The sequence below is a fragment of the Panthera onca genome, chromosome E1 (genome assembly GCF_046562875.1).
Source record: "Panthera onca isolate mPanOnc1 chromosome E1, mPanOnc1 haplotype 2, whole genome shotgun sequence".
NCBI classification, from domain to species: Eukaryota; Metazoa; Chordata; class Mammalia; order Carnivora; family Felidae; genus Panthera; species Panthera onca.
In genome coordinates, this window is record NC_138352.1 from 12,817,052 (window position 1) to 12,828,012 (window position 10,961).

At 62.5% G+C, this 10,961-nt stretch overlaps 1 protein-coding gene across 2 annotated transcripts in view; it reads right to left on the reverse strand.

The window, feature by feature from the left end:
- Positions 1 to 10,598, reverse strand: part of DNAH17 (dynein axonemal heavy chain 17) — a 103,805-nt gene extending 93,207 nt beyond the window's left edge. Inside the window, exons 1-11 of one of the 2 annotated variants that reach the window (XM_078438076.2) lie at positions 10,505 to 10,598; positions 9,132 to 9,584; positions 7,884 to 8,077; positions 6,249 to 6,441; positions 5,911 to 6,010; positions 5,688 to 5,773; positions 5,373 to 5,498; positions 4,498 to 4,650; positions 4,300 to 4,386; positions 2,732 to 2,899; positions 2,390 to 2,506 (exon numbers count right to left, since the gene is read on the reverse strand). In XM_078438076.2, coding sequence (XP_078294202.2) covers positions 2,390 to 2,506; positions 2,732 to 2,899; positions 4,300 to 4,386; positions 4,498 to 4,650; positions 5,373 to 5,498; positions 5,688 to 5,773; positions 5,911 to 6,010; positions 6,249 to 6,441; positions 7,884 to 8,077; positions 9,132 to 9,476 — 1,569 coding nt within the window. In that variant the 5' untranslated portion in view covers positions 9,477 to 9,584; positions 10,505 to 10,598. Of the gene's footprint in view, positions 1 to 2,389; positions 2,507 to 2,731; positions 2,900 to 4,299; positions 4,387 to 4,497; positions 4,651 to 5,372; positions 5,499 to 5,687; positions 5,774 to 5,910; positions 6,011 to 6,248; positions 6,442 to 7,883; positions 8,078 to 9,131; positions 9,590 to 10,504 lie in introns of both variants that reach the window. The other variant, XM_078438075.2, reaches the window with a different exon arrangement.
- Positions 10,599 to 10,961: the final 363 nt, after the last annotated feature.

The following is a 10,961-nucleotide window of genomic DNA, read 5'->3' on the forward strand; positions in this document are numbered from 1 at the left end:
GCTCGTGGCCCCCTCCCTCCGCCACCCCCTCGAGTGCCTGGGTGGGGAGGGGGCTTCCTCCCGGACACCCTGCCCCTCGCAGCGCGGCACTGACCGCAGGCTCCCGATCACGAAGGGGACGACCTTGTTGGTTTGGCTGCAACAGCCCAGCTCCCTGAGGCCCCTGGACTGAACAGCACAAAGCCCCAGCCCCTGAGCCCCAAGAGCACAGGTGCGCGTCTCTCAGCTCTGCCCTTGCAGGAGGGGAGACACAGGGCCCGCCCGGCTCCCGCACTGCCCTCCAGCTTGGGAGACCCCATCACGGGGTGCGGCGGGAGACTCCTGTTTCCAGGTTACAGGACTGGCTGGAAACCTGTGTTCGGGACCCTTGGAGCTTTGGGACCCCAGTACCACTCCGCTCCCTCGGCCGGAGCCAGTTCCCTGGGCGACGAGAGCCCAAAAGCACCTGCTGTTGTGCCTGGCTGGCTGGGTTCCGAGTGTACCCAAATCAAGCGCCTGCCTTCGGGGAGGTGATATTCGAGCCCGGAGGACAATGAACGCACAGAGACCCACACACAATAGAAGACACCAGGGAGGGCCGGCGGGTCTGCAGGGAAGTCCTGGAGGCCTCGCGCTGGCCTGAGGCAACTACCTAGGGGGAAGAATGTTCCAGAGACGGGAACAGCACTGCCAGTGCTGTGCTAATTTGCATTCATGGATATTCTGCTTGGAGCACCGACTGAATCTAAGACTAACTTGCTCATCCCATTTGCAGATCCGATTCCCTTGCATTTGCAAAAACAAGGTCTAGAAGGCGAAGGCAAAGGCACATCCTGGCCATTTCCGCTGGGGAGATCCAGGATCCAGGAAGATGGTCAGCACCCTGAGCTACCTGGGCCACCCCGACTGTCCTCCTGTCTGGCCACGCTCGGGCTGGTTTGGGGTCCCGGCTCTGCCGCTGGCTGGCTAACAGCGTGACCCTGCGCAGGCTTCTGGACTTTTCCGAGCTGGCACAAGGAGATGGCTAACGTGGGTAACAAGTTCAGCCGAGCGCGTGGGACCGGAGATCCTAGAATGACTACTGGGCGTCCCCTGTGGGCACTGAACTTCCTGCAGCAGCCTAGAGCCTGCACAGCAGGGGAAGCAGGAGGTCTGACCCGCAGAGTGTCCGCGTCGAGAAACACGCGGAAAACCAAGCAGAAATAAAAAACCTCCCCAAGTACATACGTATATTTACTCATCTGAATGCTCGATGCCCGTTCTCCAGAGGGGCCGTGGCATCAGCAGAGGCCCCCCTCAATCATTTTGTTGGGACCAGGCAGGCCACGGAAATGCACGAAGAGGGGTGAGCGAGGGCGGGAAGGAGTGGTGGGGGCTGGGGCCAACTGGACGCCACGTTCTGTCCACAGGGAGGAACAGTCGTTCCCTTCAGCCACTTGTTACTACGAGGGGCTGTGTAGAGGCCAGCGTGGCCAGATCGCCTTTTCCAAGAGAAGGTGAAAGTCTGGACTTTCACGTGAACCTTCTCAACTTTTACATGTTGGCGGCTTCGTTCAAAAAATTTTTAACCTGCCGGGCGAGAGTAGGCAAGTCTAGAGAGACAGAGAGCGTGAGTGGGGGAGAGAGGGGCAGAGAGAGAGAGAGAGAGACATAGAGACGGTGAGGGGGCGGGTGAGAGAATCCCAAGCAGGCTCCAGGCTCAGCACAGACCCCGACGCAGGGCTCGATCCCACGACCCTGCCATCAAGACCTGAGCCGAAATCAAGCGTTGGACGCTCAACCGACTGAGCCGCTCAGGCGCCCCCGTGCTTCCCTTTTGAACAGATATTGTCCAGGGGGGTTAGCGCCTTTCTGCCGTCTATTTTTTGACATTCTTTTTCCATAGCATCTTGCCTTTTTTCTAAGTTCAAAAGTGCTAAAAACACGTAACGCTCGCCACCTGGAAATCGTAGAAAAGTACACGGAAGGCAGACACGCACCAACAGGGCAGCGGCGGGTCCCTGTTAATGATGCCGGGGCCACTCGTGGAGCCTCGGATGTCGAAGAGGGCGTGAATTCAGCTCAGCAGGTCAAAAAGTGCATGTTCTATTTTTACAGCAACTCTAACGTTTGGTCCTTTTGAGCAGGGGGAGGGTCGGATCGAGTGAGAACAAAGGGACACCTTCACTTAATGACTATCAGTAAATGGACAAACTGTCACCTGCTCCTCACTCCCTTTCCTTCCTTACTCTGTGGCGACAAAACCCGACAGGAGTTACCCAAGGAGCTCTGAGACGCTGAGCGAGGCCCCCGGCTGGGCCAGCCCCTCCTCTCCGGACGGTCACCCCAAGGTGGCTCCCGGTGTCGCCCCCCCCCCTCCCCGGGTGTTGCTGGGACACACCGCGGCCGGCAGGCCCCTGCCCACGCCTACCTTTGCACATGACTCAATGGAGCTGCAGTCATCAAAGCCCTGGCAGAAGATGGTGGCCAGCCGCCTATCCAGATCTTGAATTTTGGTCTCAAAACTGGCATAATCGTCGTCAAAACTCTGCCGTTGAATCAGAACACCAACCTGGTAAGTCGGCATGCAAAGCGGGGGAATACTCGCTCTGACCCCGACCCTGAGCCCGCTGGCAGGATTCGGGGCTCCATCTGGGTGCGCAAATTGTCGTGGGCACGTCTTCAGAACGTGACTGTCGTCTAACACACCCCGTCCCTGCGCCTCCCACATCCGGGGCGTCTGTCATGGATCCGGCCGAGGCCCCCGACTTACCGAATCTCCGGGGTCCAAGGGGTCATATTTGCACTCGGCAAAGCCCTTCACCAGCTCAAAGACCTCATCGTAAATCTGGGTGACCATGCTTCCAAGGATGTTCCCTCTCACTCCCCCGAGCTCGATTTTCTCCAACTTCAGAAACTCGATGGCTGTTTTATAAAGATCCTGGAGGAGGGGGGGAAAAAAAAACCCCACCCAGTAATCTCCGTAACTAAACGCAACGGATGAGCCACTTATCCAGCAGGAAGGAGCCAGGGGGCAAGAACCCTGGGGGCCTCAGGGCAGTGGGGGGCCCTCTGTTCATTTCTGTTCTGTAAAGTGCTTTCCGGAACACTCTGAGAGTCACCTCCAAGCCGTGAGGAGGTTGGGCTCTTCTTGTCCGAACCCCACACCGCCCGAAAGGCACCTCTACATAGATCACGCTTTACCGGGGCCCCCATTTCCTCAGCTGTGGGGGGAGGCGGTTGGAAAGGCACCATGTACTTTCTGATGTCCTGACTCAGCTTCCAATCCTCTGCCTCCCAGAAGCCCGTCCCCAACTTCGAGCCCGTCCCTGACGGGGGTCTGAAAGGATGCCCTCACGCCCAGGATGCCGGGACAGAGGCCTGCGTGTAAATCCTACCGCCTCTGAGGTGCGGCCCTGTCTCCTTCTGGAGGCTTTTGCAACTATTCTGGCCTCTGGCGGGGGTCTCCCTTTCCAGAACCCCCACTCGCTCTTGACCTTGGCGTGTAATCACACCCGGTCCGTTCATGGGACCTCGCTGCTTCCGTGTGAGGCTGCTGTTTCCCAGTCCAGATCCCCAAGGCTCCTTGAGGATCTCACGCAGCCTCGGGAGCCCAACGTAGGGCCTGGCACTGATCACTCCCCCTAGCTGGTGCCGAGGCCGGGGCCGTCTCCCATCAACTGGACAGAGCAGGTACTGTTATGAGCCCAGTTTACAAATAAGGAAACTGAGGGGCGCCTGGGTGGCTCAGTCAGTTAAGCGTCCGACTTCGGCTCAGGTCATGATCTCACGGTCTGTGGGTTCGAGCCCCGCGTCGGGCTCTGTGCGGACAGCTCGGAGCCTGGAGCCTGTTTCGGATTCTGTGTCTCCCTCTCTCTCTGCCCCTCCCCTGCTCTCTCTCTCTCGCTCTCTCTCAAAACTAAAAAAACATTAAAAAAAAAAAAAAAGAACTTTAAAAACGTTCATTTGCTCGGTCACTCCATGTATCCAACAGTGCTCGTGCGGGGTCCTGCGTCCGTCCACACCTGCCCCAGCCTAGCCCCGCTAGCCCTCTCCCGCGGCCTCCCGGCTCCCTGGCTGTGCCTGGTTAATTTGTCATCAGCCTGCTCCTGGACAGAAGGCGTGGGGTGTGGAGAAGCAGCCACAACGGGCCACTTTTGTTCTTGGCCGACAGCTCCGGGCGCGGAGGAGGCTGGCCCGTGACTCGGTTTCCCCACGACGCGGATGCTCGGGCGGGACTCTCATCCTCCCTGCTGGGGGCTGTGTGACGGTGGCGGGGTAAGGACGGGAGGCGCAGCTCTGCCAAGGTTAAGGGCAGCCTGAACCAAGTGTCACCTGTACCTCAATGGTCTGGATGCGACGGAAGAAGGCGTTCATTCTGGAAAACGCCAGGGACGAAGGGAACTCCCAAGGCACCGGCTCCTTGTCCTTCAAGGGGGGAGAGAGAAGGGAGGCCGTGCTTGCCCCAGACACTCCCACGTGTGCAGGTGGAGCTCGCGCGGAGTCGCCCCCCGACCCGGCTCTGACGTCAGGCCGTACCTTAAAGAAAAGCCTCATGTTCGCACAGCAGAAGTCGTAGGTGTGGTAGAGCTCCTTCAGGACGCCCACGGACAGAGAGATGCCGCTCAGAACCTCCTCTGTTTCGCCCTGCAAGCCCTTCAGCACCAGGTCTGGGCTCAGGAAATTGCGCGTCTGGGCCGAAGAGAAGGCGTTCCCAAGTCGTGACCGAGCTCTCCGGGGGGGACATCCGGGCGCACTGCCTACAGGCCGCTCAGGAGGCTACGAACAGCCCGGCACGGGGTCCTCGGCCTACCCCTTGGGACACGTCAACCGTCCCTTATGTTCCTGCCCCAACCGGTCGGCCGGCTGCCTGCCTCGCCCGGCCCTGCAGCCCCACAGTGTATGGGCTGCTGCACAGATTCCGGTCCCCCGGGACCAGGGGCCTGCAGGGACCCAGAAATACAGCCCTGCCCCCCGCTGCAGGGTCCAGGCCCGCAAGCACCACCCACAGGTGGCCCAGACTCAAAGGCTGGTGGCTGGCTGAGGCAGGCTGGTGACAAGCAGGGAAGGAAGGGAATCCGGAAGGATCTCGGGGCAGGTGCATAAAACCCCTCAATCCCGGCCGAGTCTTGGGGTGCTGGGACTCGGTCCCCTTCCTGTCCTCCTCCCTCCAGGTGTGGGGGGCAGCTTGGGCTGGCGCTGGCCAGGTCTTGGGAGGACTCTTGGGTGGCCACCAAGAGGGCCCAAGCTCAGCCCGGGGCCCGTAGACCCCGGTGCCAGCCACTTTGCGTGCCTGTAACCGCCCGGGAACGCCAGCATTGGGGACACGGAGAGACAGGGAGGGACACGGAGAGACAGGGAGGGACACGGAGAGACAGGGAGGGACACGGAGAGACAGGGAGGGACACGGCTACCATCTCGATGATCAGGTTGCAGAACTCCTGCAGGATGATGATGATCCGGGAGGGCGTGTCGTCGTGCTCGGAGGTGGCCCAGATGAAGGCGGTCGTGAACAGCACCTTGGCGATGACGGTGGGGAGCTGCGGGGGGGGGGGGGGGGGGGGAGACGGGTGGGTGTGCCTCCAGGACGGGACCCTAGAGCGGAAGGAAGAGGTGCTCCCCAGGACTGCGCAGCCCTTCCCGGCCAAGAAGCCCCATGGCGTGGGGGGCCCCCTCCCCCTAAGACACGAGACCAGCCCCTCAGAGTGGCCTCTGTCCGGCTGACACACCACCGTGAAGTCGGTCTGCTCCATCTCTTCCAGAAGGATCCGCAGAGGCTTCAGATACAGAACAATGTCATTGGCCTCCTTCAGCCCTGCACGGGACGAGAGCAAGGGCTCTCTGTTCATCGACACCTGCTCCTCAAGACCCACCACTCTTCCCCAAAGGAAGCTGCTGGAGGGGAGGCACCCCAGCCCCTCGCCGAAGGCACCGACCGCTCCCTGGGCTCACCTTCGGTGACGTTCATGTACACGCTTTGCAGGGCCGGCCAGTAGCAGCTTCTGGCTTTTTCCAGGATCTCGACTATTTTGTTCACTTTGGGCCTGTTCAGCTGAGAAAGAACACAAGGAGCCTTTCAAGAGAGGCTCAGGACCCTGACTCAAAGGACCCTGACTCAAAGGACCCTGACTCAAAGGACCCTGACTCAAAGGACCCTAGACCCTGCGGCCGCTGGAGTGGAGGGCTGCACGCGGGGCCTCAGGGATCCTGGGGGTCCGCACGGAGGGGCTGCGTTGGTGACGAGTCTGCCTGGCTAGACGGTGGCTGCCGAGCAGCTCAGGCCCGGTCACCTGCTCATGGATGCACTTGAGGTTCATCAGCCGGGCATCCCAGAACTCAAACTCGACACGGGGCAGGGGGTGCTGTCCGTCCAGCAGGGCCTGGGCCGAGTCCTGGCTCAGCACGTCCCGGATCTGGTGGGACCAATCGATGATGATGGTTTCGATGGCGTGCAGCAGCGAGTTGTCCAGGGAGGGGGGCATCCTGCAGAGCAGAAGGTGGAGGAAGACGCTCTCACAGCCACAGGTGCCGGGTTTTACCAGCTCTGCCCCTTCTGGGCGGGAATCGTCCCCCCCCTCCCACCCGCCTCCACCAGCGGCCCTCAGACAACAGGCCCCAGGCATCTTGCCTCACGTCCCAGAGGGTGATGATGGAGGAGGTGGAGGAGGAGGAGGAGGAGGAGGAGGAGGAGGAGGAGGAGGAGGAGGATGCGGGAGGATGGTGGGGGAGGAGGGGGGAGGAGGGGGGAGGAGGGGGGAGGAGGGGGGAGGAGGGGGGAGGAGGGGGGAGGAGGGGGGAGGATGGTGCTGCAGGAGGACGGGGGGAGGAGGACGGGGGGAGGAGGACGGGGGGAGGAGGACGGGGGGAGGAGGACGGTGCTGCAGGAGGACGGGGGGAGGAGGACGGGTGGGGAGGAGGACGGGGGGGAGGAGGACGGGGGGGAGGAGGACGGGGGGGAGGAGGACGGGGGGGAGGAGGACGGGGGGGAGGAGGACGGGGGGGAGGAGGACGGGGGGGGCGAGGGTGCAGGAGGACGGGGGGGGCGAGGGTGCAGGAGGACGGGGGGGGCGAGGGTGCAGGAGGACGGGGGGGGCGAGGGTGCAGGAGGACGGGGGGGCGAGGGTGCAGGAGGACGGGGGGGGCGAGGGTGCAGGAGGACGGGGGGGGCGAGGGTGCAGGAGGACGGGGGGGGCGAGGGTGCAGGAGGACGGGGGGGGCGAGGGTGCAGGAGGACGGGGGGGGCGAGGGTGCAGGAGGACGGGGGGGGGCGAGGGTGCAGGAGGACGGGGGGGGGCGAGGGTGCAGGAGGACGGGGGGCCGAGGGTGCAGGAGGATGGCGGGGGGAGTCCCCAGACCTCCCAGCTCAGAGAGGCCCAGATTGAACAAGGATGAGACCACGTCCAAGGTGGGCTCCTCGTGCCATCCTGATCGGGGCCGCACAAGGCGTGTGTCGGGGGTTGTGTGGAGGACCTGCCTGCACAGTGAGCCCCCCAAGAGCGGTCACCCTCTGACGCGAGTAAATGGAGCACGCCGTCACCCCGCAGCGGCTCCGAGAGCCTCACCCACCGGCCAGCTGAACGTGGTGGTCGGGCAGGTGCGGGGGGACATCTCGTGCCTCCCGGGGCCTCTGGGACGACACGGCCTCTATCTACACGCGCGGTCTCCGCCTGCCCCAAACCCCTCGTACGCCCCTCGGTGCCCACGTCCTAGATCTGGATATCCTGTGGGACACCCTATAGGTGCCGCGTGCGTGGTGGGGGAGGGGCTCCAGTCCCCCCTCCCCCCACCCCCGCCGCGCCACCCTCCTGCCTTTGACCTCGGACTCGGCGCCGTCTCCCGGCACCCCGTCCTCCCGTGCTCCAACCCTGCCGGGCACCGGTCGGCTACTCCCGCACCCGGCCGGTGGCCTGGGCCGAGCCGCCTACCTCTCCACGGACTCCAGAGTGCCGTCCAGACTCCCCAGGTGCTCCGGGACGGGCAGCAGCGTCATCCCTCTGATCTTGCCCCCCATCACAAACATCTCGTTCTTCAGCTTGTGGACCTGCCTCACAATGTCCTCCGAGACCACCCGGGGCCATCCGCTCAAGTTTTCGCTTTGGTTTAACAGAGAGCAGAGCACCTGGAAGGCAAGGGCCCCGGACGTGTGCCCACGTGTGTCCTCCGACCCGGTGGCGCCCAGGAGGAGTGGGGACCCCGAATCGATGCCAGGGGGAGGCACGGCCGGCAGAGGGGCGCGGGCCCAGGACGGCCGCCCGCCGGCAAAGCCAGCTCCGCGAGGGGAGAGCCGGGCTCCCCCCCGGCTCACGTGAAGCCCCAACCCCGGCACCCTGGGGTGTGGCTGTCTTTGGAGACGGGCCTTGCAAGAGGTGATCGAGTTAGAATGAGGTCACACGGGTGGGAGGCCCAAATCCAACGTGACTGGCGTCCTTGTGAGAGGTGGACGCTGACAGACACGGAGGGACGGCCAGGTGAGGACACGGGGAGGAGACGGCACCTACAGGACCAGGAGGGAGGCTCCCGAAGGAACCCCTCCCACACCTGGATCTCGGGCTTCCAGCCCCCAGGCCCGTGGTACCCTGTCGTGGCAGCCAGAGCAGACTGATGCGGACACCTGTCAGCTCCGGGCCCGCCAGGCTCCTCCTCCAGATGGAAGGACGCTGGCCTGAGCCCTGAGTTGGCACTTGGGTCCCACGAGTCCTCATCTCACACGTGAGGAGAGCAACGGCCAGAAAGCTACGTCACTCGGACTCTGGCTGGTGTGGCTGTCCAGAGGTCCTAACGAGATGCCGGGCCGGGGGCTCTCTGTCTGGTCAGAATGCAGGTCTGTCGGGGCGCCCGGTCGGTTGAGCGTCCGACTCCGGCTCAGGTCACGATCTCACAGTTCATGAGTTCGCGCCCCGCGTCGGGCTCTGTGCTGATGGCTGGAGCCTGCTTCGGATTGTGCGTCTCCCTCCCTCACTGCACCTCCCCTGCTCGTCTCTCTCTCTCAAAAATAAACATTTAAAAAAAAAAAGGACACAGGTCTGCCTCGGCATCAGGGCTCCTGCATTTCTAGTGGGCTCCCAGGGAGGCTGATGCCGGTGGCCCGTGGGCCACCCCATGAGTGGCAGGGCTCTAGACCACCCACTACCGGAGGTCCTTCCTCTGGCCCCTGGCCTGCCCGGGGCACCCACCTCCTCCACAACAGCGATCAGGTGCTCCACAGGGGTGGGGCTTATGTCCCCATAGATGAGCTGGTCTTTGTAGGTATCCTTCTTGACGTTCCCCGGTTTCTTCTTGATGAAGTAAACGCCTTTGGACTTGAGGGAGGCGGGGAAGCCCAGGCAGGGTATGATCATGCCGGCCGGACTGAGCGTCAGAACCAGAACCAGCACGTCCGGCTTCTCAAAGAACTCGGTGAACAAGGCCAGGTTCTCCTCGGCTCCCACCATCTTGCTCCACTTGTCGGGCATGAACTTCAGAATGAGGGCGGCGACTCCCTCTAAATACTCTAACCTGACGTCCGGGGTGATGGTCATCGTGACGCTTCCTTAGACCGCGGTCGTCCCTCTGGCGCGCAGAGACGCCGACGCAGCTCTGTTTGCCGGGACACCTGGCGTCCCCGTCTCTGGAGCCACTGGAAACCTCTGTTCTGACCAGGCAGCGAGAGAAGGTTCCTTGTGAACGTACACTCTTCAGCGGCGCATGGGCTGGGGGGAGGGAGGGACTGGGGGGCCCTGTCTGTTCTGGCTGGCCGGGGGAGGGGTGGGGGGGGCCCCTGCGCTGCCGGGGGGGGGTGTCTGTCTCCAGGGGCTAGGACCACACACCAGTGGGGTACACTTGGGTGAATTGAGACCAGGGAGCTAAGAGCTGGGAAAGGTAGAGACGGGTGCCGGTGAGAAGGGAGGGCAGAAGATGATCGGAGCCAGGTGGTCTGATGGGGGTGGCGGTGGGGGGCAGATGAGACCAGAGAAGGGTCAGGCTGAAGGGTCCCGGGGAAGACCTCACACCCCAAGTGCATGGGCGGAGCTCAGAAGGAGGCAGGGGTGGAGCCCATGTGCGGAGAAGCGTCAAGTCCATTGTGGTCTCCACCCCCGTCCCCGACTGTGGCCATAGTGTACCCCAACTTTTGCCCAGCTCTTTGGCCTTCCCGTGCCGCCCCCCACCCCCCACCACAGGCTCACGAAGGGGTCAAACTACAGATTCCTCATAGACCCCTCAGAAGCTGCTCACACCCCCATCCAGGAGATGCCCCCGTGGATCTTCCTGCAGGGGCAGGGTTCACTGGAGTGATGGGGGGGGGGGGAGGAGGTGAGCAGGGGGAGCACTGTGGTTTTATTACCACCTAGGACCCGTGCGGCTCCAGCTTTCCGGGGGCCCTGGGACTTGACTGGAAGAAGCCAGGACTGGGGGCTGAGGCAGGGCAGAGAACAGTCTGGAGCAGCTGGAGTGAGGGCCCCGGGAAGGCAGGGAGGGAGGCGGCGGTGGGCGACCTGCACGTCCTGCCCAGACCCAGTGAGGACAGAGCTTGGGGGTCCGAGCACCCCTCACACAATTAAAGGCTCACCAGCTGAGCAAATGCTTGTGCCAGGCGGAGGCAGGCTGAACCGGCCAGCGGCGCTTTCCTGGACCAGAAAGGAAATGGCTCCCTTCCCTTGAGGGGCTCCAACTGCCACGGAACTTCTGCAGGTCTCCTCAGCACCTGGGACTTCTAGAACTTTCTCCCTGGGGACCTGAGGGACCAGCAGTGGTGCAACAAATGGCCAAACCTCCATCGCCCACCACCGTGGGGAGGCTCGAGGACTGTAATATTTTTTAAACTCAGTTGAGCCATCTCTGCCTTTGAACTGGAGCATTCGGTCTACTTCCAGTTCCTGTAACCCCTACTATATTGGGATTTAGGTTTATCGTCTTACTTAGTGCTTGGTATTTATCCCGCCTCTTCCAGAATGCCTTTCTTCTCCTGTCTTGCCACCTTCTGGATTCTTTAATTTTTTTCCTAACATTTATTCATTTTTTGAGAG